This window comes from Sycon ciliatum, chromosome 1 (genome assembly GCF_964019385.1).
Source record: "Sycon ciliatum chromosome 1, ocSycCili1.1, whole genome shotgun sequence".
Taxonomy (NCBI): domain Eukaryota; kingdom Metazoa; phylum Porifera; class Calcarea; order Leucosolenida; family Sycettidae; genus Sycon; species Sycon ciliatum.
In genome coordinates, this window is record NC_088643.1 from 54,706,416 (window position 1) to 54,733,751 (window position 27,336).

Sequence of the window (27,336 nt, forward strand, 5' to 3'; positions counted from 1 at the left end):
AGCGTACAGTGCATTTCGCAGCAGTCAGGAAAAGAATTCCATGACTGGATGCGGCAAGGCAACCTGAGCTGGTTGCGCCATCATGGCACTGTGCTGGGAAATGCTGAGACTCGGCATATCGTGGCCTATACTCAGCCTTGTCAGAAACATGCCTGGATACAATTTAATTGCATAGGTCCACACACTCAGCTCGCAAAAGCAGAATAGGTCTATGTTAACTACATCAACACGTCGAAGTGTGAGCGAGTGGACGAGCAATGCCAGAATATACTTGTACACAAAGGTCAGACAGATACACACACACACACACACACACACACACACACACAATATCTTTTTTCATGTGTAGAGAGGGTACATCATGCGGCAATTATCTCACCATTAGTCCCACCCTTCCAGGGCGGCCATCTTTGCCGTTTGTTCCAGGTAGGCCATCGCGTCCGGGTATGCCAGAACTGCCATCTCGTCCAGCGGGTCCCTACGCACAAGAATGTCACAATGTAGAGATCATCACGTAATGTATAACCCTAACGGTTAGTACATACTGCATTCACATGACCAGCTCAAACGGGCAAATCAAATCTCGATGCGTAGAGCATTGGACGGCTCAAGTTGTTGACGGATGTCAAGCTCTTAAAACTAGAGAACATCATTCTTACCTGTCGTCCTGGTCTTCCAGAGTCACCATCACGTCCTCTGTCTCCCTGCAGTCAACACACCGCATGACAAGGCCAACACAATCACCTTTTAACTCCTGGGCAAGTGGAAAGCTCACTGCAGATCCCTGTGTGTTGTCCATGTGTATCCAGCATAGCAGCCAGCACATCAGCAGTGCAATCAAGAATCACCGCACATTTCAGTCCTTCTCATGCAAGCAAAATGAGCGCAGCTGTAGTCACCTACCATCTGACCCTTTGAGCCCGTTTGACCGTATCTGCCATGGAATCCTTTTTCTCCTTTGCCTCCCTGTTGACCCTCTTGTCCGGCACGACCATCTCCACCGATCGGGCCCTGCGCACACAATGTGTCAGGAGGAAAGATGACAAGAAGGTAGAGCATTGCATGCACAAGCCTACGTATTGATTGAAACTCTGAAGCAATGGTGCATTTAAAGGACAAGAACGCAGTTCACAACATTACGTAAGGCTGCTATTATTGTTGTATTGTGTATGGGTCATTTGTAGGGGTGAAACGATTAGTTCGAATATTTGAGTATTCGTTCGAAAATTTCAAACGAGCGAGTATTCGAAATTTTGCACTCGATCGTTTTTTTTTTTTTTTTTTTTTTTTGGTATTGGCATTGTATTTTCAAAAACTTTTGTTGTACCGCTGGTCCACTGGTATGCATGCTTTATGCATGGATTTAAGTCAGTATTTTAAGACTTGGACGATGCGATCACCACGGCAAGTAACGTTCTGAGATATGAAAGTACTGATGAAAATCGTTACTTTACACTCTGTACAAGACGTTGGCGAATTTTGTTCTATGTTCACAGATAATTTCTTCCGAATTGGTCGAGAACTCGGAAATCTAGTGCTTTTGAATTTTGATAAAATACTCGAAATAATCGGATACTCGATCGAATATTATGAACGAGTGATCGATTGGTCAAAATAGATACTCGTTTCACCCCTAGTCATTTGTGTAGCCTACTAACACGGATTACTGACCAACAGAGTTTGCCTTTTCGGTGTACAACGGTATCCGTAGCTGGGCGGATTACCCAGGCAAATCATGTCCGTACGAATTTTGCACCCTGAGGAAATGTCAAGAGCCACACATTTTCATCATGGCTTAGCAATACACTGTGCTAGGTAAAGCATGTTCCATCACTGACCAGTAGACCAACTGCTCCAGGTCGGCCTTGTCTTCCGGGTCTGCCACGGCGGCCCTGTAGTGGCAATCAAAACATCAGAAATAACAGAATGCAATTGATACGCACCTTTGACCCTGGAAAATGTGACATCCAACTATCCCGCCTTGATGCGGTGGCTCAGATACATGATGTCCGTGCCAAACATTATCATGATGAAGTTCTTGTTATGCCTCCACCAATAGGCATGTTTCTAGGTAGAACTATTCAATGGCAGCCAACATGATGATTCACACTGCCCAGCAGAGTGACTAGTGCACTCACCTGTAAGCCAGTGTCACCAGGATGGCCCACGCTGCCAATGGAACCGACTTCACCCTGCAGGGAATACGGGCATGGACAGAAACAGCAAAGAAAAGGCCGGCGAATTTAGAACAGACTTTGTTTGAAGCAAATCTGTACATGGTGTTCTGCCGCAGACCAGTTGAAAAAGGCCACGGAAAGGAGCAATGGTTTACTGGAGGCTACATTCAAACACAGTACTCAGATGCACAGAGTGGGACAGCAGAACAGGAATCACTTTACGTGTATACAACATACCGTTGGGCCTGATTCTCCTGATTGTCCTTTGGGTCCGACGTCGCCAGGTGCACCGATGGTTCCTTTGCGTCCACGTGATCCATCTGAACCGTGTGATCCCTGAGCACGATGATAGAAAACATCACTTAGAAACTTTGCCACTCTATACACACATGCAGATATGTGCATTCAAACTCACACCTACGGAGAATGGATGTGGAACCTCCCGTCTCACACAAACATGCTGATACCAAATGCACGGATCCACTAGGTATGCATGCAGTACACGCATACACGCCCATGCACATACACACACACACACACACACACACACACACACACACACACACACACACACACACACACACACACATACACACACACACAACATATGCAGGTATACCTGATTTCCTCGTGCACCTGGTTCACCGATGGTTCCAGATTCTCCTTTGACACCCTGCACAGTGATCACAAAAAGACATTTGATTGGATTGCTATCAAATTCATCCCCTATTATGAGCAACCTGTGTTTACGGCCGTGTCATCTTCTCACTAGGAGGCGTTAATGTGCATGATGGCCTGCGTGTACAGTTTAGTCTTGGTAATATTCACTGAAAAGCCGGGGTGTATTTGGGCACCCCATTGCTGAGCTTGGCTGATATGCTCACACACTGCGTCAGGGGCATAGCAGCAATCTCGTCGGCAGGGAAACCTTTTCCCGGACTACTTTTCGGACTACTTTTCGGACTACTTTTCAGTCTTCCAGTCAACTACATGTACCAGTGTTGTGGTAGGGAAGGTGGCATGAAATAATGTAAGTAATCGCCCATAGTATGTCTATGTATGGTGTTAGACTGGTCAAGTCTATGTATGGTGTTAGACTGGTCAAGTCTATGTATGGTGTTAGACTGGTCAAGTCTATGTATGGTGTTAGACTGGTCAAGTCTATGTATGGTGTTAGACTGGTCAAGTCTATGTTATTGCACTACTACTTATGTACTTAACTTGGTTCCATCCTTGTTAGGATGCATCCGTGGTTGAATGAGGGTAGTATGTGCTCCCATGGTAACCAGGTAGCTTGTAGAGCTATAGTGGTGTATGCACACATCAGTCACCATGGCCGAATGCATGGACATGTAATAGTTGCTGTGTACTTGTCGTGCATGTACTTACGGCATCTCCAGGAGGTCCACCGGCGCCGAATGTACCTGGGGTTCCCTACAAGACAGGGACAAGCAGGCAGATAAACATGTTCTTAACGCAGGGAATGGACTTGTCAGTCAACCCTATTTCATCGCAGAGCTTGTAGCAGCAATCAGCTATTAGCTGTCATTGCTAATGTCTTGCCCTCTATGGGGAAATACTTCGTGAAAATATCCAAATCATAGTGATCTGCTTGACAATCTTCACTTTGAAAACGAGAAGAGTTGATAACGTGACATGTCCTAGCGTAGAGCTGATCACATGACATGTCCTAGCGTAGAGCTGATCACATGACATGTCCTAGTGTAAACTAACCAGCTCTCCATTGGGTCCCTTCTGGCCATCTACTCCGTCATTTCCATTGGCACCCTACATAAAGCAGTAAAAGAGAATAAAGGTGGCGGAAATGCAATGAACTTGACATCATTGGTGTACGTAGTAGGTACAAGCACACTACTACATCGCACTATGCACAACGGCTACTTGAACGAGATCAGCACATCATGTATTATACTGAATAGAGGCGGCAGCAATGGAGCCCTCCCAGCACCTGCCTCACGCATCGAGAGCTCGCTATTAAAACTATTGTCGCAGCAATATCCAGCCAGTGTTCACTGGCCAAGGCAATTGGGAAGCAACGTCATTAGACCATCGCTAGTGGGGATGGACATAGCCATGGTTGAGCATGCAGGCATCAGTGTTCATAGCTTAAAAGCTTCATGAGACCGCGCTGCAGAGTTGCCATGAAAGAGATAACCCAGCTAAATAGCCTACAGCATTGGTAATTTAGTTCCAACTAGGACCAGATGTTTGCTTGTGCAGTCAACTTCCAAACAACTTTCATTGCAAACACAGCAACGTCTTTGCAGCTAAAAGTAAATTTCATAACATTTGCAATTCGACAGACAATACTACTGGGGTATTGACAAGACACACAGCAAGACATAAGTAAGTTCCTCTTGTTCCCTACATGTGTAGCCCATGACTGAGTGGCTCATACAAGGGAAATGAATGTAGTGCCTAGCGAAGACAACTAGGGAACATTTCTCACTCACAGGTGTCCAGCAAGTGGGATATCAGATAGTTGCAAAAAGTACGATCTAATGAGTATTTCTTAACACGCGTTACAGAAGCAGTGCCGGCTAAGATATTCCGTCATAGAGAAGTGGCAAACCATACTGTGCATTGCACTAATGATCTTGTTAACCAGGACATTATAGTGTTGTTGGCGAGATACACACTATGCACATCTTACTCGTTCTCCGTCACGGCCGCGAATACCAGTCTCTCCCTTCAGACCCTGCAAGCCATTCAGTCCTGGATCTCCTGCCACTCCACGGTCACCTGGGAGACCCTGCATGCAAGCATCAACATAGCAAAGGTCACATTTCTTTTCTCTGCAGCACGTACTGAAGAGCACGCTGGCTTAAGTTGTTGTGTTCACAAAAAGCCAGTGAAGAGGTTCCATACTTAATGATGCCATATAAAACAGTTCCATGATATAATTGAAAGCGTTTTTGCAGGGTGGACTGCACACTCCTATGTCAAGAAACATGTGATGAGAATTCACTCGTATTTCTTTGGATACATGTACAGTTATGGCGAGCGAAATATGACTATGGCATCAGGAGACCGCACTGTACACAGTACAGCCCCTTCAGCCCTCTGTACGGATGGGAATTGTGCCAGCCATTCATGCAGATATCACGACCAGTGCCAACCTGGATCTCATTACCGTTCATGGAATGCTGACCCTTGACCTCTTTGTCTGCTATTCCACGTGTTGCCTTTGGAACTATGACCTCCGTACCAGGGTTTACCAATGTCCAATGTTGGCGCTCTCGTTCGAGCTGTGGGTGCACCATTTTGTAAATACTGTACGCTAGCTAAAGCCGTCGATTAGGCATACACCTCGTTCAAGTCAAGTGATACGTGAGAACCAGTACTATACACAACTTTGACCAGTATAGCACTCCTACACCTCGGGAATGTGTAACTTTTGAGGAGTGACTGAAAAGTTGGAGAGTGCTTGTATAAAGCCCTGAATGGGGATACACCTTGTAGAATTATACCTATTCTGTGACATACTGGCCTGTTTAAGATGCATACAACTTTGTTGTACAAGATAATTTGTGGCGCACTGCATCACCGAAGAGCATTGAGTGTGCAGTCGCTGTTGTAAACTGTCCAGTTTCACTGGCCTCAGCTGCAGATTGTCTAGTGCCGCTTACCTGGTTGCCGACTGAACCATCTACGCCATCAGCTCCTCTTGATCCCGCTGCACCAGCGGCACCTCGTGGACCAATAGGTCCTGGCAGTCCATCACGGCCGGATTGTCCCTGGCCACCTGGTCTACCCGGGTCTCCACGTGTGCCCTGGGCATGGATGGCAAAACACGAGAGAGGGAATATAGTCAGTCGCCACTCTGCCACCATGCTTCAAAATAGCACAAGCAGAGGAAGAAAGTAAGAATATTCCATCAACGAATCAAATTGAAAATAGAAAACGTTCAAGAGCAGTTACTCACCTTTTGTCCATTGTATCCACTGTGGCCTTCTTTTCCGGTGTGTCCAATATGGCCCTGGAAAAACACAAATAGTTTCAAGCTATAAGTTATAGTCAATCTGTTTATCACACTCCCACAAATATATGATCTTGATGAACGAAGTCTCTGTGTATTTCTTCCAGTTAGAACACTCTGACTTTGACAGTTTGAGCTCATTAAAAAGCATGTGTATTTGCTCACTAGACTAGCAATAGTGCGATCGGCTTTCAGACCTCCACTAACCAGACCTACAAAGGTGGAAATAGCTAGAAGAGTGGTGATTTTTTTTAAAGAACCATACATTAAGTATTTGACAGCTGTTGACATACAACACTAGTACCATGGAGTATGGTCCAAGTTAAACGTCACCATGGCAATGTTTCAGTCGACCCTGTGAAATGTTACCCAGAGGTCAATTACGACTTCACCCAAAGTGTGTTCTCGACCATCAATACCCCACCGGAGGCTCACCTTTGATCCTCGAATTCCGTCCGGTCCTTTGGCTCCCTGGATTCCTGGCGGTCCCTGAGAGAAATAGCATTACAAAGAGGACAATGTGCACATGGTTCCTAGTTAGAATCATCTTGAACAAAAGTCCTAACGGCACAACAAAGCAATGCAAGCTGCCTTCTGTGTTACGAGGGCTCATTACCGTCGATGAATGGAGTGAAGCGAATGGTGTATTGCAAAGCAGCCAACGATGGGAGATGCAAGTAGAATGGAGTAGCTGCAAGTTGTGAGTAGAAGAACCATTGACCATCACTTACAGGGTGGCCATTAGCGCCAGTTTTGCCGTCGGGTCCACGGTTGCCGGGAAGACCCTGGACACAATAGTGAAGCGCAAATGCAAAGTGAGTCAGCAGGAGTAGCACAAGGATAAGAAGAGCAGCACAGTCTGCAGTCTCTAGCAATGTAGCTAGCAAATTACAGCAATGCATGCGAAGGCCATTATCGTCCAGTGCAGGGAAACCCCCAGGGAAATATCCCATCCATTAGTACACGTTTGCATGTAGAATATCCATGTGAGTGTACAAGTGAACAAGCATGTTTGACGGTGCATGCAATATGTTTCTCTTTCTTCATAGCAGAATTTATTTCATCGGTATACACCATACACCAGCACGCCCTGAACAATAAAAAGAACAGTACTACAGAAGTAACTACAAATCTCAAGATCACACAGGTATGGGTACTATTAGGTAGGGTGTTCTGAACCGTAACAAACTGACCATACTATTGAGCAGCAAACATGGGAAGTTCACTCATTGCCACTAGAGTGTCGGTGTTAGAGAACTACCGGGATAGTTTCTCATAAACTTACATCTTTTCCAGGCCCTCCAGGAGGCCCAGTCTCACCAGTTACGCCAGCAGCACCCTATGGGACAAGGAGAAGAATGAACAATCAGCCGGAGGCGTTGCGAGGCTTGGCATCCATTGCCAAAATATCATCATTCAAAACTCTCTAGTGCCCTACACACACACTGTAACAGGTTAAGCATTCAGGAAGGCACCAGACTGGACAATGAGTTGAAAGACTCAGATTGATTTCGTATCCTTTAGAATCAGCATCGTCACTGGCACTCTTGCAGCTTGCAGGGGACATACGGTTTAGCAGATTGACTGTTAGTGCTGTACCTGCAATCCGGGTGGGCCATCATCACCTTTAGGGCCTGGTGTTCCTGCCGCGCCTTGGAAGCCCTCTGGACCAGGAGGGCCTGATGGACCAAGAACACCCTGAGAAACAAGTGCACAACAGTAACACACACACTAGTACCTGATACAGAATAAAGCCCAGGGCCTCTGTTGGTAACACCCCAAGAAAGAGTGGCCAGGCTTCGTGCAGCTCAATATAAAGCAAAAACGGTAAGAGCAGACCCACTTTATGTCCAATTGCATGAACACTGCTATTACACTGGTTTCATTGCAACCCTGATGACAACAACAATGCAGAGGACAATGCAGACCAAACTTGGGTGCATCATGAATGCACTTGACCACTGTGCCGAAATTTAAAGTTTCCAGAAATGATGAGAATGACTATGACCACCGGTAATGCATTGTCGCAAACAATTCTTATTACTGAATTTTTAGTTCGTTGCCTCAACGGTACAAAGTACAACCAGTGGTTGATCAGACATGGCCACTTCGGTTATCATGTATAGCTCACCTGACGTCCAGGTGGTCCTATTGGGCCTTTCTGTACATCAACCAAAAGCACAGAACAGCAGTTCCTCTTACATAAAAGAAATGCATGAGAAACGGAAGTTGATCTGAAAAAGTGGGAACACTTACATCACTGTGATAGCATGTTAGGACGTGGCCACATGTATTTTCGATTTCATTAGCTAAGTCACTACTTTTTTTCCCTTTTACTTGAAACGTTCAACATGCTGGTACCCACGAGCCACTCCCGTTCACAAGCAAATATATTTCTGCGCCGAAGTGGAGGATACTAAAGGACATAATTATTTCTAATGGAACGGGAAGGAATGAAACTTGAGAAATCTTCTGATACAGGTCAGGCAGGAACTTGAACCCAGGGGAAAGGTGGAGTGGAAAATCACCGTACAACACTCAAGAACCCGCATAAACGTCTCCATGCAAAAGCATTTGCTTAGCTGCAGCTAGGCCTATCCCACAGACTGACCTGGCCTGGTGCAAGTCCTCCACCAGAGAATGCTCCACTCTCGTAGCCAGGCGGGCAGGGGATGGAAGCACCTGTTAATGTTCGGCACACTACGCTTTGTCCGGGTGGGCCGGGGGGACCTTGGTCGCCGTCCTCTCCCGTCTGTCCCCGGGTGCCCGCGCCACCTTCGGGGCCATCGCCGCCGGGAAATCCTGGCTCTCCCGGGGCTCCGGGTTCACCAACGCCACCAGTATTGCCCCCTGGACCATCAGGACCCTTTGGTCCAGGACCGCCTGGTGGACCTTCTGGACCTGGTGGGCCTGGTACACAGGACATGGGAAATCGCAAATACACAATATACGGGAAATCACAAGTACACAAGATAGAGACATCACAAGTACCATCGTAGGAACAAGCACAAGCATATGAGCACATATAAAGGACCAACTGGGTACCCTTTATGTATGTGTAATTTGTCCAACACCAATTGTTTCCTTAGATCTTCCTTTGAGTCTAACAAGCACATGAGACATGTCACTGTCCTTCTAGCCTCAATTAGAACAGCAGTATGGTTCGTGTAGTTACATTGGTTGTGTTCACATACACATCAAAGTGTGTATATGCCATTTTTGCAGATATGATAATGGACAAACACTCACAATAGATAGTGGATAGAAACTAAAGAAAGTGTCCGAAGAAAGTGTCCGAAGAAGAGGGCTAGATAAAAGCCTGAACACCCCACTGCCTCTAGAGCCCGCAAAACACAACTGTTGTGGGATACTACGAACATGCAGCAGTCCAACTACAGCAAACCCACACATTTGTATATCCGCTATGGTTCAATTCACCACACTAGGTACCCTGTAAAAAAGACTCACAAAATAAATTCTACTACTACTAGCTGGATGGAAAAAAGCAATGCCTTTGACTTCCTCCAAAAATACACAGTGAGATAAAAGCTCACCTTTTACTGGTGGAGCTGTTGTTGCATCCGCTTTGCACAAAACACCAGAAAAAGTCACACGTATAAGTAAGCTGCACTGGTTCATACTTCCAGTCACATGTCCCGTGAGAATGGAATATAGAATTATGGATGAGGCTGTGCTCCGTGTGGCTGTGCATGATCCTGCATCTATGTATGAACCTACGTCTGTATGTGCTGTGTTTATGCAACGGCTTCACCTTACTCACTTCCTTGCGCTGCCGATCCCGTGCACGGCAAGTGAGTGAAAATGAGCATGCATATGTATGTGTGCGTGTGTGTGTGTGTTTGTGTGTGTGTGTGTGTGTGTGTGTGTGTGTTTGCGTTTGTGTGTGTGCGTGTGTGTATCCGTGTGGACAGTTTGAATGGCGATGGTCAGTATTCAGCCTTGTAAGTTGTGGGATGGTCCTATTCCTGCACGAGTTGCTCTGTGGCGGGAGGTATATACTACATTGTAATTTGTAAGCTCCAAATCGTTTACCTTGCCATGCTGGTAATCAGTACCCAAGAACATACATGCACATGACTGTTAATGTACTTTGAAGAAGTTCTACTTCTCCTGGCTTAGCCCAACTTACTGGAGTCAACTTTGCTGATTTTTTAAAGACCGAAAAAGTGAGAACCACATTCCGGCTCTGGCGATCACATGCCCCTAGTGCAAAGCTTCTACCCAATTTCTGCTGGTATTTGTGCAGATTCATTGCCATTCCATAGTGCCTGTTAATTGAAGATAGCAACATGCTCATGAACATGTATGGTACACAATTCCAGTATCACCAAATGGGCTCTACGCATGATTGATACGGAAGGACACGACAGAACGGAAGCCCTTGGCAAAGCTTTGGAGTGCCATCTCTGTGCGATGCAAGGTCGGTTGCATATAGAATACTCACGTTCTGCAGAATAAAATGACACACATGAAAAACACATTACAACACGGGTGAAGGTGCATGTCGCAAAAATGATTTTCCATGAACTGGGTTAAGTAAAAATGGAATTAAAACAAACAAGCCTTGACTAAAAGGACTCAGGATGTTTAGGAAATGTCGGAAATTGAAAGTGAACACAATTCCAACCTAACAAGTACCCTTGGCTGCAAGCAACACACCATTATCCGCTTACAAAGAGAGCTGAAGCAGAGTGAAACAAATGTCACCGGAAATAGCTCCGGGTAATGTTCCAAGAGATATAGCACCATGCCGACATGTTGTTTTGCGATAGGTGCCATGCATTAATTGAATAGTGGTGTCCTCTTGTGATTACATTAGGCACTACCGTGTCCATTTAGCCAGAAGAAAATATATTGTATGCACCGTGTTGCCACTCTAATTCAATCAGTTTAAGTCCCCTGGCCTGCATTCATTCTAGTTCTTGGAAGCCCATTCAACTTTGTAGCCGCGCAAAGAGTTTGACAGCGCAGCCCAAGGAACAGCATGGGTCTGACATATCAGTCGCCTCGCCGCATGGAATAACATAAGAAGATATAGTTCAGACTAACCTCTTGTGTCTACGACTGCAGGCGGCAAACGCACACAAACCAACAAAAAAAAAACACAAGATTAGGTGAAAAGAGAAAAATGCACTGAACATACACATGCATTACATGTACCACCCAGTAAACCCGACTGCTGTAAGGACGGGGAGTGACGCTGGGAGTCAACATAGTCCATGGTTGCCACTCGTTCAAGTGAGGACTGCAAACCTGCAGGTATTGCTTACATATTTATGCTACTATGAAGCACGCCCCTATCCCAGATGTAGAGAACACGTTTGAAGAGTTTTGATCATCAGGTGACCAGCACAAGCTATCAGGAAGCAGCAAGGAGCAATGTGCTAATCCATAATGTGAGGGTAAAAAGATATCATTATACGAGTAACATAACCGCTGTATAGCATGAGTAGCACAATACTCGACGTAGCACTTCCACGGTTGCCTAGCAATGTTTTCCACCTGACCTGAACACCTTGCATGCACTATGGATAGGCCCGGGTACGACCATAAAATGTCATAGCAACCTTTGAAAACTCAAGCTGGCTTTCGAAAAAGATAGAATTCGATCAAGCCCTGCATAGCTTCACAAAACACCCTAAAGAATGGCGATGCCAGAATTCGGAATTAGCCTGCGTGGAGTTTGCTACAAAACAACTAGAAGAGTCCTGAGTTCTTGCTGTGGCAGTGGTAACATATTCTTATGCCACTAGGATGCCCTTGAGGGAGATTGCCTGATGGTCACTGTACCAAAGACAACTCAGATTTCCCCACTTTAAATGAATAGTTCAGAACCAGGGGCGGTCACGAGATTGCTACATAAAGCCTTGATGGGGGCATTAGATGTAAGCAGCTTTGTGACTGCATAGGAAACTTACTCTCAGTTTGTGGAACGTCTGCCAGCAGTGATGAGGAAGACAACACACAAAGCCAACACAAAATTCATGCCGGGAATTAGCAAAAGAATGAATGGCTTTCATGCTCAAGAGCATACATCCCCCCCCCCCCCACACACACACACACACACCCACACACCCACACACCTGCACGAACACCACCTCCTCTCTCCCTCTCGCACCCCCCCCCCCCACACACACACGCACACACCAAATACTGTGTGCAACTTCAATCCATGCCCGTTGTTCATCGAATACATTCACTACTTTTTCACATTTTGGCATTCCTGGCAATGGACGGAACGTGGCCATAGCTTACGCAAGAGTACTTTTCCGACCAGAAATAAGTATGTAAAGACTGGAATGGCGTCGTGTGGGAATCATTCTGATAAAAGCTACCCTACAGTCCATTCATAAAAAGATGAGCGCTGGCTCTGGCGAGCTCCCGTATTTGGCGATTTTTCGTTTCGCAGTGCCGCAAAATTTGAGGTTAGAAAAAGGGTCCGAAAAAGGTACCTCACCTGGGGGTCGAAATGGACAGTGCAGCGGTGCAAGTGGAGTGAAACGGATCGGATTTTCATGGCATTTCCCTACTCAGTGCTTACAAGACAAAACCTGGCCGAAATCCTATTCTTGTTATGACTTGCTTTTCGGAGAAATGGACTTCAGAAACATAATTGGAAGACCATTCTATGGGGATTGCAGAAAAAATTGTGAAAAACTCAAAATTTGACCCATTTATGGCCAAAAGCTAGGATAACATCTTTTTCTGAATGGACTGTAAACATAACTTAAAACTTAGAGTATTACCACCGTAAAGTACAGTTGATCCGCACCCGCTGTAATTCCCGCCCCCTGTCGAATTTCTGACTGTGAAGGGACGTCGGCGTACGCAACGAAATACGATGTTGAACCGACGCATGTACTGACGTACACAATACGTGCCAGAGCAGGATGAAAATGTGCACAATCCAGCATTCCAGGTCTGATCTTCTGCTTTGTTGTACATCGTACTGCACTTGAACGACTTGATCTGATTCACGCCCTCTGCCGAAAACCAGCTGGGAAGCAACACGGCGTGGGGGCGGATCAACAGTAATTTACGGTAGTATGCTCTCTGTGACGAATCATACAAGCCTCAAACAACATTCGTTACGTCCAGGACGTGCTTGTACAAAGCTCCTTGTGACTGGTGGTACTCCTAAAAAACCCAAACAGCTACTTTTAGTGTGACTAACGGGCGCATCCAGTACCATCCACACTGATGTGAAAGCGAACCGAACGAGACAATTGTCATGGTGAAGCGATCACATGACATTTACCCCGGCGGAAAGTTTCCACAGCACCTCTCGGCTGACTGGAAAAGAGTTCCAGAGAGCGTAAAATCGGAGCGGTGAGTACGGAGCTGATTTGTACAAAATTATGATGCATTGCTGTGTCCTTTGGGGTTTTTATGCAACCTTTGCTATAGTGCTCCCTTCATCTTTCCCACTTCCTCCTTGTTCCTCCCCATTTTGTGAACTGCTGTCAAATCCCTAGTATCGTGCACACATGACATAACACACTGTATTCCATGACTACTGTTGCGATACACGTGGCATATACATGAAGGTAGAAGAGTCGATGGTTGGATCACCGGCTGAACTGAAAATGTCTTCACGGAGATTTGTAACCTTCGGCATTCCTCTTACCTGCTGCTCGCATCAAAAAAGAGGACACAGTGAAGAGAAAACAGAAACAGACCATGGTTATTCAGTGATCACGGTCGTGCCAATTATAGAAATACAATGCACAAACAACATACGATATTCAAACTCATTACTTCTACGCCTTGTCGTGTATATGGTCAACTATCGAAAAGAATCCCGACCTGTGGTTTGCTGTGCTTTGCATCGTCTATGAAGAGAAGAGACTCTGCTTAAGTCAATACAGAAGTTTCCAAGTGTAGGAACCCAGTGATGAATGGTTGACCTAAGTTTGATGATCAGATTTCACTCCCTCCCTTCACTGGAAATTGCAAGGATCACTCGATCAAAAATTCACATTGCAGGGGAGAAAACTTACGTGGCACTGCGAGATATCCAGGTTTGATGAGGTTATGAAGCAGAACAAACACATGAGAATCAGTAACTTAGTTAACGCTTGACCAAAGCAGAATGTTCAGAAACTACTTTTCTCAATCAGGACAGTGCGGAGGTTTCATGGGTCAGTTATGCTGCAGCCACATCCTGAGGGTCGCCAACCACAGATGACACATACATGTACCTATTAATTGCCCTTTAAAACTAATAGGGTGTTGAGCCAATAATAAATGCAAAAAGGAAAGGGACATGTGGATACAAGTTAAGAGTAACTGTCCACCACTGTAACTAGATACTATATACAGTCTTCCGACTGTATGTAGTATCTAGCTGTGGACATTTATTCTTAACTTGTATCCAGATGTCCCTTTCCTAACTGCGCATAATACAGGTCGCATGTCACCCAAACAATGGTGGGTTCCACGCGTCTGTCAACTGTTTCATCGTGAGAAGAATAGCAGCAGCAAGAATTATGAAAACAATAATTATACTAGGACATGAAAAGGCACATGAAATTTTACGTCGATGTGCATTTGCCCTTTAAGACTGGCTACAAATGAGCAATGGGAAATTACGTTCACACAGTAGATCTGCCTGTTCCTAAAACTGCATTGAAATCTGTCCACTGTGCTACCCGAAAACAGTCCCTGGTGGAATGCTCTCAGCCTTGGATGAGCACCTTGTTCATGTTAGCTAAATGAGATGGCAGGTCATTCTCTCACAAACCAGAGTGGTCCAAATTCTTTGACCTAGACTTAACACCAAGACATAACCCCGGTGCCTAAACCTTACGGGTTTGTTGCTCTTGTCCAGATGCCAATAGTACATAGCTAAACAAACACACACAATGCGCATAGAAACAAAGGAAGAGTTAGCCAGGTGCACTTACAATAATTATGTTGGAGGCAGTATTGGTTTCATGCCGTCGGGCAGAAGAATGAATGCCGCAGTTATGATCTTCAGAATCTTCGCTTGATGCTCCCCTCGAGAACAGCAGGCCAAGCCAGAATCGCAGCACAATGACTTCCGCAAGCAAGATACTACTGTTAATCAACTATTTTGTGCAAGTGATAACATTAGCAAACTCAGCGTACTCTTGATAAGTTGCACACCTGGTCCTGGGGATACAAGTTGGTGACTTTTCACCAATGAATTCTGCAAACATTTACATTTAAGCATTTTCACATAAAAAAGCTGGCCCATTTTAACGCTCCACTTAGCGCGAATATGTGACTTTCAAAAAGTGCATGACTTCTCGACAGCTAATGATTTACAGATACTGCATACATGTACACAAAATACAAGCTGGCCCATCAACAACACATGCTCATGTTATTGCAAATGTGTGACATTATAGTGTGTGACTTATTGCGAGTACATTATATTTTTGTATTCCAAAGATGGATATTTGCAAACTTTCGCACTTTCACAAAATGTAACTCGAACTCACTGCATAACTGCAAGTAATCATAAAACTGCAGTGTATTTTTCGAATCGATGCGGGGAAATGTTTAAAAGCAATCATCACCGCGACAACTACAGAGTTACAAGAGGATATGCTCGAAGTCGGTATTGTTTCTTTCATAGTGGCCTGTACTTTACTGTCACGGTCTGAAACACAATAAAGACCAACGGCATGAGTGTGGTATTTGAATTAGCCAGTTTCAGCGAAACATATCAAGTCCCCTGGTAACATAATACTACCAGTGTGAGACCATCCGGCAAATGACTACCCAACATGCATTTGAAACGAGTACAAGCACATGGAAAAGGAGACGGGCCCGCTCCCACTACTGCAGTAGTCGAGACTCTCTTAGCGGAACACGTATCATCAATTATTGTCGCTGACGTACTGCAACTTAGTCACGCTGCAGTAGTTGTGTGATTTTTTACAAAATGCTTTTATTTGAAAGTAACCCAACTACATCTCAATATGAGCACCCTTGCCCAACACTGTAGTGCACATGCTTTTTTGTCGTTCAAATATTCTACTCCGTACTTCAGTCACATTAGGAAAAAAAGACCTCCCTCCACCTCAGGATTAGCATCTGGTACATTTGATTTTTCAGGCTGGTGGTGATGGTAGCCCAGTGGTGGTTTCCCAGCGGTGAGGATTAATCCCAATCCAACATGATACCGCACTGCACTTCCTCTCCGGCCCCAGACAAAGTGCCGACGGCTCTCTTTTCCTGCTACATCATATTGAACTAGCAACGGTCTTTGGTTTGCAAATGATTTCATGGGGGTGAGTCCACTGGATCTTCTGATGGGCGCAAGTTTACAGCGTGAGTCAGCAGATCGTCTAATGATAGTGCAAGTGCAGTGCAGCGCAGTGCCGCGTCTTCTCCAAAGCCTCTCGACTGATGATGTAACCGTATAACCTCTATAGGCAGAATGGCACTTGTCATGGCTGCCATAGCCACCCAACTGAACGTACGTGCAATATTTCAAATGCTAGTTCAATGTATCCATTGGTTTGAGGGAAAGGTGCCATACGGAGACCACCACATGCTCTATGGCCAGAGCCGGTAATCCGTACATCTTGCGATAAGATGGAAACAGAGATGGAGATAGGTAGGTAGCTAGTGTTGGCCGATGGTCAACAGCGTGAAACTCGTACCCCTTTAACAACAAACTTGTTTCCTCTTTTCCCAGTGAGTTCATGCGGTTAGACGGATGGATGGAAGGGTAGATGGATGGATGGATGGGTGGGTGGATGGATAGGTGAATGGATTGATGGATGGATGGGTGGATGGATGGACGGATAGATGGATGGATGGATAGATAGATAGATGGATAGATAGATAGATAGATGGAGAGAGCAGCAGCAGCAACCGTGCCAATACAATGTGTCAATTTTGTGAGGGTTATTTACGACGATGCATACTACATTTATTTTAGAACTCGGATATTGAGCCAAAAGTATCAAGTAAAAAAGAAAGGAAAACAGGACCAATATTTATTTTACGAGTTATGACTAACAGTCCACCAAGGTAATGAGATATTGGTTTTTGGTTTGCGTTTCGTAGATGTGTTGGAGCTTTGAAGTAGGCGACAGGTCTTTGAATGTCTGAATATCCTTGTCAGTTTTGTGCCTTGTCGTCGCACTATCTGACTGTTTAATATCTCGTTACCTTGGTGGACTGTTAGTCACAACGCGTAACGTGTTGATCCTTTTTCCTTTCTCTTTACTTCATTTTACATTTCTTGTCATAGTTAGGTAAGACTGGTATTCCAAAGTGACGGACCACTAGGCCTATAGGGTTTGTCAAAATGTAAGGTTTATCCGCCGGTCATACATCTTCATACTACTACATGTTGCAAATGTGTGTGTGTGTGTGTGTGCACTTGAACGTAGGTCAATGCGCCTCAAAGCTCTCCCGTAATTTCGGTGTGAATTTGTGTTGGGCGTGTAGGACTCACGGGTAGGACGACATTCGTTTCCCACCAAACAAACGTTTTCAGCATACTCAATTTCGGGGGGGAACCCCCTGAAATCCTCTCCGAGTCTAAATGTATCCCATACACACCCCTAGGTCTCCAGCACTGCCAGTCTAGTGCTAAGCTCTCAGGCGGGTATTACAGGAACACCATTATACAAACCGGTGCGGCACTATGACACACATCTCGGTCCGCGTTGAGCCACCATTGACCCAATGCTATTATCTTTTAACGGCACGTAAAGATGCGTGTGTGACCAGGTGAATAAGACAACTTCAATGCTACTTGTTGTCATGGTAACCACGCGAACACATTCAAAGCGGTTACAATAACGGGGCTTTTAAGTACAATATCTCAACACTGGTGTATGGTACGTGAGGAGTGGATGTCTGCATGACTTTCTAGCACAAATTTACGTGAATTTTCATTCATAGTTTTCTCGTCATCCTGGTCCTTTTGAACAATTGGCAAATATTTTGACATGCAATATCATGTTTTACAGGGTTGTATTGCTGTGTGGACACAGGGCATGTGCTTTGCAGGCTTGCTTGGGAGCGTGTACAACAATGACTGCCTACAGGCAACTCAGATCAGTTTAGAGACCATTGTGAAATAGAATGCCATTGAAGAAGTCATTGTAACACAGCATTGCCCATGCCCAGTGACACACAAAACAGTGCACCTTGAAGAGCACTGGATGCAAATCAAGGCCTGTGACTCACCTGCAGAGAACCATAAAGGATAGCAGTCTCCATGAGGGCCACATGGTGGCAATCAGCACCTCGCAGGCCTACTGCTAATGGCCAAATTCTATCTCAGGCAAGGTCCCCACACACTTGGCCTTCACTGGCACACTTCACCAGTATGGGCAAGATGCTGTGTACTGTGTACAGAACGACTTGGCCCTTGCTGATCCTACTGCTGCTGTCTTTCTGTGCCAGTAGGCAGTGCTGCAGTAGGTGCCCTGTAGATTTGGCACACATAGGGTCTGTGCTCCACAGGATACCACAGTCCGGTGTGTAGTGTTAGATCCTGGCACCTTCCACTTGTACACAGAATACAATGTAATCTGGTGTGCTGGACTCCACAGGAGCCCTGTCAGTGAGCTCAGTGTGGGTATGTGATATGATTGCTAGACAGCACACATACAAAATTCACTGTACACAGACGAACTCGTCACAAATTCCTGGCACTGTCTGTGTCTGTGTCGCAGAATTCCGTTCGAAGTATGTCCTAATGGTAGGAACAAAGCCCCGACGTTTGCTGTTGGATTCAGAAAATCGTATGGCTTTTTTGCGCCTATCATGCTTTGACCCTGTCCTTCATGTAAAACTCTTTCAAAGCCGTAATGGAGGTTGTACGTGTGATCCAGTAGTCACCGGCGAATCGGGCTCACAACACTCGTCAAGCGATTGTGCGATTGTGACAGGCCTCTGCTCGCCGCGAATTTCTCGCCTGTCCACCGTGTCTCTCTTTCCAGCTTTCTCCCTCCTTTGCATCGCGTGGCTTCGCCAGTCACCTGTGACTGCGAGTGTCGCCGCGATCTCGCCGTTCCCGGGCAGATGTCGGACAAGTGCTGGCGGGACACAATCGCATGTAGACTTGTGCACTAGATCTACGCTGCTCACTGCTAAACATCAGCTGTGGAGTACGACGTGCGTGGTCCGAGCGGTAGGGGGACAGCGGCGCTGAGGACACTTGACGGGCGGTCACCTGTACCACATGAAAGACTTCCCGTCACGCGCCTGACATGCCAGCACCGATCCGTAGCTGTGAAATGATCCGAATATCGAATTCAAGCGGACACCATCAGAAATTCGACACATTACTGCCTAGGCTATGCTGGACTGGTCATCATGCATGGTCATTCAAACCGAGAATGTTTTCATAAACCAAAAACGCTGGCTCCGACAACCCACTCTGATGGACAAAACGTCAAAAGCGGCTGCCTTGTGTTGAATCAAGTAAATGCTGCTGTAAAGTTCGCGTCCGCACAAACACACTTGGCAAGAAAATCGCGGGTGCTGCAACAGTGTCCGAGTCTGGGGTCACTTCGAGTTCGACCCAGTACAGCACAGTCATTACCGATTAGCTAGTGTAGTGAGGAGCAGAGTCTAGAGCCAGTAGAGGGAAATGTTGCCACTCGTTCGCTTCTGCTTCGGAGATACTGTGCGAGGTACAGGTACCAGAACTATGGAACATTGAAACAAAACCTTTCATACCAGCAACATTCTAATTATTACGGCAGGCGCATCTTCTTGTTTTTCAGCCCAGTGGCGCGAAACAAAGAAAAGGAAACGCTGGTGTGTCTGTTTCACTGTGTTGCGCAACAACAACGTAACCGGAGTGGGTGCACGCGCACTGACAGTATATTATCACAAACATGATCCGCAGGGTTAGATTCAAATCGTTTTAGTCTTGCACATTATGTAGTTGGGCTTGAGGATCAGCTCGATCAGGAAGGTCTTGGTGGAGAACCGTGATTGCCTGAATATGCCTGGGTTTCATCATGCAGACATACTACTACACAGTAGCCTTCATCTACAAAGAATGGACAAAGTAGTATTACACTCAGCAGTAGTTTTGCCTTGTCCACACTAAGCCGATTCTCGGCCGATGCTCAAACACCGGCTCCGACATGAAATCGGCAGACTGTGTCGGACTACATGACATGTACAAACGACTCATCCGACTGTACAATACTCAATAGTCAATAGCTGTTCACACGCAACGGTGAGCGATTTTCGCTTGCACTAATTATTATTATAAAGTTGTAGGCGCGGCCTAGCCTGTCTGCTCACACACGAACACGTGGTACCGGCTGCGCTAGATCGTGTCATTTCCGCTGCAGGGCTGCCTGGCGTCTGCTCAGCACCACACGATAGTAGACGCCAGGCAGCGGAAATGTCACGCGCTACAGCCATGGCGCCAGTACAAGTCCACATTGAAAGCGTGAAAAGGCTGGCGTCTAGCTAGCACTACTAGTACCTGAGTACAGCCAGTTCACGGTCTAGACCGTCTACTTGTAGTCTGAGCTGCACAGAGGCTCTCTGCTGTCAAGTGTCATTGTGAAAGCCTTCAGTGCAGTGATTGGTTGGAGGCCCGCTCCACCACCTGCAAGCACTGAAAATCGGCCAACTCTTCCGCCAAAATTAATATCGACCAGTCGATACGTATACGTGGCCGAAAACTCGGGACCTTGCTTGTCATGAGCAGTGCTCAAACCATCCGAGCTGTGGGACCAGGCCGAACGCTGACAAGAGTTTCACTCCAGTCGAGTCCTGGTGGGGTTAGCATTTTTGTTCTCTTTTCAAGCAGTTCACTTCCCCGACTGATCCTTTGAAACTTGAAGTTCTCCCAATCCCTTTGAAGGTAGCTCAAACTACCTGGTCCACACTAGGCCGATATTTCGGCCGATTATGGAACCGTACGAAAAATCCTCGAGATCGGGGCGAACATTGCCTGGTATGGTGTGGGCGGTGTAGTCGCACGCCTTTCCGACAATTGTGTGTGTGTGTGTGTGGATAGGTAGTCCGGCCCAGTCGGCCGATTTCAAGTCGGAGTCAGTGTCGGAGGATCGGCCACAAAATCTGCCTAATGATGTGGACCAGGCATTATGCCTCAGCCGGTGGTCCTCCACATTAGGTCGATTTTCCGGCCGACATGGACTCGTACAATAAATCCCCAAGATCAGGGCGAACCTGGTACATGGTGTGGACGGTGTTGTCGTACAGGTTTCCGACACTGGCGACAGATCTGCGGCGATTTTCTTGTGGCACTAGTTTTCGGCCCAGTATCGACTGGTTGATATTTAGCCGAAAAGCCGGCCGATTTTTAGGGCTTGCATGTGATGGAATGGGCATCGGACCAATCACTGTGCATGACTGTGGTGTAGGCTTTTCACCATAACAGGGCCTAGGGGAGAGCGTCGGTGCAGAGAGAATTCAATCAATCAAAAAAAAAAGACCGTGAACTGGCAGCATTGGATCGCTACTAGACGCTAGTATATAGCCTTTTCACGCCTTTGGCCTTGTACTTGTAGCTCATAACAACTCTCTCATTTCCGCTGTCTATTAAAGGGGAAGTATACCCTAAAATCAAATTTTCACCAGTTGTAGTCTTCGGGGTGCTGAGTCGAATGGTCTTGGTCCGAGGAAGCTGCGACGCTCCCTTCCTACTTGAATCCCAATCGAACTCGCGCACTTCCACCGAAACTGGGTGACTGCGCCCTACTAGATGGGGATTTGTATGCAAAATGTCACTAAAAGCGCCATTTCGTTCTTATAAAAGCACTGATGACCGCGATTGGCCCATATGTTGTAGTCTTTTGGACGCTGAGTCGACTGGTTTTGGTCCGAAAAGGCTGCGATGCAGCGTTCCTCCTTTATTCCCAATCGAACATGGCTGAACAAGCGGTCACGTGCTCCTGGGTGCCCAAATCACCTGGTCACTGCGCCAGCAGGCGACAACTTTCACACCAAGGTTCAACTCGAGTTCAACTCGAGTGACAGGACTGCACCCAAAAAAGGTCAAACAGGCTAGTAAGTTGTACCCTGCAGGCACGGTGACCAGCTGACTGGTGTACGCAGGAGCACGTGACCGCTTGTTCAACCATGTTCGATTGGGAATAAAGGAGGAACGCTGCATCGCAGCCTTTTCGGACCAAAACCAGTCGACTCAGCGTCCAAAAGACTACAACATATGGGCCAATCGCGGTCATCCGTGCTTTTATAAGAACGAAATGGCGCTTTTAGTGACATTTTGCATACAAATCCCCATCTAGTAGGGCGCAGTCACCCAGTTTCGGTGGAAGTGCGCGAGTTCGATTGGGATTCAAGTAGGAAGGGAGCGTCTCAGCTTCCTCGGACCAAGACCATTCGACTCAGCACCCCGAAGACTACAACTGGTGAAAATTTGATTTTAGGGTATACTTCCCCTTTAAACGTCTACTACGGTCTAGCGCGGCTGTGTAGCAGTGTGTACTGCGTGTATTAGTACGTGTGTAACAGACAAGCCTACACAACTAGATATACAACTAGATATAGATAGAGTACAAGCGAAATTGGCCACTGTTGTGTCTTGCGCGTGAGCAGCTAGTCCGACTCATCCGACACAGTCAGTCGATTTCTTGTTGGAGTCGGTGTGGGAGCATCGGCCGGAAAATCGGCCTACAAGTGTGAACCGGGCATAAGGAGGTGAAAAACACATTCACAGAAGAAGTGCCGTTTTCTCTGTTCTAAGTAAGTTAGTTGTTCTTTAGCATCAAGAGTACATAACCCCCCTGGGGTTATGTACTCTTGTTAGCATGCATAGGCCACAGAAAAATAATGATATTCGTATGGGGTACTTATGCATTTTGTTGTACTTATGGGGCCTTGAAGTCCAGAAAATTGCGTTTTCCGTACTTTCAAGAGGCCATTTTGGGTACGATGGCGGGCGGGAGCAAATTTGTAGCTCCTGGCTCAGCAGCATCTGTTCTCTTCCCCAAGGATCCAGAGTGGCCCAAGGACCACATTTTCTTCATTGAGGAGCTATCCAAGAATGGAGTGAAACCAGAGGAGTTGCTTCTAGTGGACTTACACGGAAAGCCAGGTTGGTGTGTAGCAACGTTGTCCTGCCCAGCTGTGAGAGATAGGATCGTGGCAAGTGGAGTCCGGATCGCCGGTAAGGATGTGCATGTTATTGTTGGAGGCAGCCAAGTCACTGTGGTGTCCTTGTTCGGCTGTCCCTTGCATTTACACGATGGAGCGTTAATCAATTCTTTGGAGGCACATGGGAAAGTTTTCGGTCAGCCGACAAGGAAAACGGTCAAGCATGGAGATTATGCTATCGAAACAGGAACCAGGCAGATTCGAATCAGCTTGCAGAAAGGAGTACCGAGTACGCTGAGAGTAGGCAGTGTCACTGTACGTACATGGTACCCTGGCCAAGTACAGACATGCTACCTCTGTACACAGACTGGCCACGAGGCAAGGTACTGTCCAACACGCAAGAATAGCAACCAGGCGTACGCAGGGGCCGAGGGTCAAAGCAGCCAGACCCAGGCAACCCCAGGGAGCCCTACACATAGTGTGTAGGGCTCCCTGGGCAACCCCAAACACGCATGCAGGAGAGAAAGCACTGTACTAACAGGTCACACAAGGTCAGAGCAATACGCAAGAACGGCATGGAAATACCGTAGCGAACACAAATGAAAGTGCTGAAGGCGGACAACAGGAAAAAGACACATCAACCCCAGGCCGGGGAGAAATACACCCGACCGAACACAAGGGAAAGCACCCCCTTGACGGGATCTCAGAAACCTCACAGCAGGAAAACGATACCTCCAGCACAGAGCAGAATAAACAGGCCGCGAGCCAAGATACTCCACCTCCCCTGGACCAGGAAAGCGGAGGGACGCAGGATCTCGACACATCAGAAAGCCCACGAACCGAGAAAACCATGGACACGTGCACTGGTAATGACAAATCTAGAGAAGTAGACCTAGACTCAAGCTCAAGTAACGACAAGCCAAAAGAAGCAGACCTAGACTCGAAGCCCAATGACCAAGGAATCCGCGAGGATGAAAGCCTCTCAAGTGCATCTAGCCGCAGGCCAAGCAGGTCCGCACAGAAACCAGCGACCCAACGAGCCACACCTGGCAACGCCAAGAAGCCTCCCAGAGGAAGTACAAGCAATACGACAGTACCCAGGAAAACCCAAATGTAATGATTCGGTCTCAATCCCGACGCAGCGCCCTACTACCCTCAGACCCCGCACGCATGCCCCCACACAGACCAGTGACGGTCCTAAACCCTCTCGCTGCGCCATTTACTGTCAACGCACAAGCATTTAACTGTTCATCTCTCCTCCCCCATATAAAGCCCCATTCCCAAATACGCATTGCAACTCTTAATACATGCAGCTGGCTTTCTAAAGCTGAAGAAGTCTCTAATTGGAAAGGCTTCCTGTCTGAAGCCTTTCCATACTGGTACTCGATGTTCCAGTTTTGTGACACGAGAATGGCACGAGAATTAGTGTACCGCTGAGTGTACCGCTATACACGTGGTCGACACGTAGTCGACACGTTGTTGATACTTTTTTGACACGTGACCCCGTCAACGGTCTGCTTTGTGCCAATAGGCCACTCGGTAAACGCCGATGTCGCGTACGACAAAGACGACTATCCCGTACGCGAAATAGTTGAGAATTGCATGACGTGGACCTGACGGCAAGGACAACTGCGAGGAGGCCCCTTTCGGTACCCCTGACGGGAAGGAGAACTGCAGAAGTCGACGAAGTCGAACGAGGAGGTCCCTTTTCCGTACCCCATACTGCAAAGTGCCATTGATGGATACCTTTTGCACCTGGAACGACCCCTTAAACGCTGTCGCGGCGACTATCCCGTACGCGAAATAGTTGAGAACTGCTGACGTGGACCTTTTGCACCTGGAACGGCCCCGTAAACGCTGTCGTGTCGGCGGAGTGAATGTGCAGGGTACTAGGCCATATAGGGTGAAAAGAATTGCTGCAAAGACGTCCCCTCTACTAGGCTCTAGGCCTTTGCCTTTGGAGACATCGTCGGCGAACTGAATGCGCAGGGCGAAAAGAATTGCTGCAAAGACGTCCGCTCTAGGCCTTTGGAGACATCGTGGGAACTCCTTCCGGTACTATACAAACTGCTGACGTGGCCGTGGACATGTACATGGAGAGTCATGGTGGGACTTCATGTACATGGATACATGGTGGGAATTCCTTCCGGCACCCCCGTACCGCAAAGCCAACGGTGGGGAAGGAGAAGTGCAGACGTGCAGGAAGACGAACGAGGAGGAACCAGGACGAGCGAGCAATGGCAGGACTAGCTGGACCGTAAGTAATAGCTGAATTGTGCATGACAACTTGACATCCATGCGGCACTCGCCACTTGCCACTGCATATTTCTTGTCCACTAACAATGTCTCTCTTCTGCCCCCTGTGTGTCCACGGCCCTGTTGCTGAATTGGCCCGATGAATCGAATGTCTTCCGCAGCTGGAACGGCCCCGTGAACGCTGTCGCGTCGGCGACTGAATGCGCAGGAGGGAAAATATTGCTGCGAAGACGTCTCCTCTAGACGACGGTAAGGCACCCCATTGATGTGTGCCAGGGTATCGCGCGATGGTGAATGAGGAATGATGAAGGGTACGGTGGGACTGTAGACCTGTATTACGTTACCTTCTACTAACACGTTATCAGGTGGAGAGTGTCTTGTAGTCACTCTCTCTATTCCTGTATACTTCATTACGTTTAAGGTGTACGTATAACTTCTCAAAAAAATTTAATGGTCTACAGTCGTGTCGGAAGGGTACGGTGGGACTGTAGACATGTTACCTTCTAACACGTTATCAGGTGGAGAGTGTCTTGTACTCACGTTATCACTATATCAGGTCGAGAGCGTATTGTAGTCACTCTCTCTATTCCTGTACTTCTTTACGTTTCAGGTGTACGTATAACTTTTCCAAAAAAATTAATGGTTCACGTCTTCAGATAGAGAGCGTATTGCACCGTCTAGTCTCTGTAGTGCATTGAGATTTTGTTGATCGAACATGAAATGGATACACAGACAAAGCCAGGCCAAGTACATGGCGAGATGTCGCCAGAAGAACGTCTTCAGGTAGAGAGCGTATTGCACCCACTGTCTAGTCGATTTTGTGGATCGCACATGAAATGGATACACAGACAAAGCAGGCCAAGTACATGAGAGAGTGGACGATGTGCAGATCGACACGGCCTGCGGGTACTTCATTAAAGTTACCCGTGACATAACTAGGATAAAAGTTAATCACTGCAAAAACATTGCCAAGTATGTGAGCACTTTGGACTTGACAGAAGAGTGCACGGGCGACGTTGACAAAACATACGGCGGTGACTGTCACTATCATGACAGCAGGGCACATCGCACGCAGCATCGCAGATCGTGTCGAATTGCGTATCATAATATTGCAAAATTGCTCCTGTGCATGCAAGTGGATTTCATTGCACTTCTCAGTTTGGGAAATGCTCGATTATGACAATTCTGCGTGTGAGTGCACTAGCCCTGAACAGACATGTAGGTGAACCGTTTGTGGTGTCTCATAGCCTACCTCACGACCTTCTGCTTTCTTTCTTCATCACTTGTATCTTGCAGGTATATCATCCCGTGACGACCACATTGAAGTCTGAATTTGAAGTGTGAAGATGCTTCAGCAACCACATCGTACTTTTCCATTGCTTTCATTGTGCTTCTACTGTGCATGTGTGTAACTTGTGGGGTAAACATGTGATGACATTGTATGCTGGCGACACGGTCAGATGTTCATGCGTCTAACGTACACCTGCATGTTATGCATTGAAAAGGGTTTGCCACTTGCGATCCTGGGACGAGTATCAGGTCCGCTTCGTCCTGTGTGGGCTGTATCAGATTGCTGTTCACTTCTCTATCTGTTGGATATGTGACTTTCTGCAAGTTTCTGGTGTATGATGGCCACGTCCTTGCTTGTCACTTTGTATGATATTACATTCTGTATTCGCTGCTTCCATGGCATGGTCTGCAAACTACAATCCTTGGGCAAATGTCATGTTTGCTATGTTGTGCTTTGGCCGTCAGCTTGTCTACACGCTGTAGTTGAATTATTTTTGTTTCACAACTGACTTCCTCAAGTACGGTGGCCACTGCTTTGCATGG

The 27,336-nt window shown here is 46.8% G+C and overlaps 1 protein-coding gene across 2 annotated transcripts in view; it reads right to left on the bottom strand.

Annotated features, from left to right (window-relative positions):
* The window catches only part of LOC135831096 (collagen alpha-1(I) chain-like), a 32,305-nt gene extending 22,474 nt beyond the window's left edge, over window positions 1-9,831 (bottom strand). For both annotated transcript variants that reach the window (XM_065343357.1, XM_065343358.1), the window contains exons 1-19: window positions 9,732-9,831; window positions 8,789-9,087; window positions 8,309-8,338; window positions 7,777-7,875; window positions 7,463-7,516; window positions 6,909-6,962; window positions 6,613-6,666; window positions 6,124-6,177; window positions 5,828-5,971; window positions 4,852-4,950; window positions 3,912-3,965; window positions 3,567-3,611; window positions 2,797-2,850; window positions 2,415-2,513; window positions 2,139-2,192; window positions 1,839-1,892; window positions 904-1,011; window positions 660-704; window positions 380-478 (exon numbers count right to left, since the gene is read on the bottom strand). In XM_065343357.1, coding sequence (XP_065199429.1) covers window positions 380-478; window positions 660-704; window positions 904-1,011; window positions 1,839-1,892; window positions 2,139-2,192; window positions 2,415-2,513; window positions 2,797-2,850; window positions 3,567-3,611; window positions 3,912-3,965; window positions 4,852-4,950; window positions 5,828-5,971; window positions 6,124-6,177; window positions 6,613-6,666; window positions 6,909-6,962; window positions 7,463-7,516; window positions 7,777-7,875; window positions 8,309-8,338; window positions 8,789-9,087; window positions 9,732-9,816 — 1,584 coding nt within the window. In that variant the 5' untranslated portion in view covers window positions 9,817-9,831. The remainder of the gene's footprint in view (window positions 1-379; window positions 479-659; window positions 705-903; window positions 1,012-1,838; window positions 1,893-2,138; window positions 2,193-2,414; window positions 2,514-2,796; window positions 2,851-3,566; window positions 3,612-3,911; window positions 3,966-4,851; window positions 4,951-5,827; window positions 5,972-6,123; window positions 6,178-6,612; window positions 6,667-6,908; window positions 6,963-7,462; window positions 7,517-7,776; window positions 7,876-8,308; window positions 8,339-8,788; window positions 9,088-9,731) is intronic.
* Between the last annotated feature and the right edge of the window lie 17,505 nt (window positions 9,832-27,336).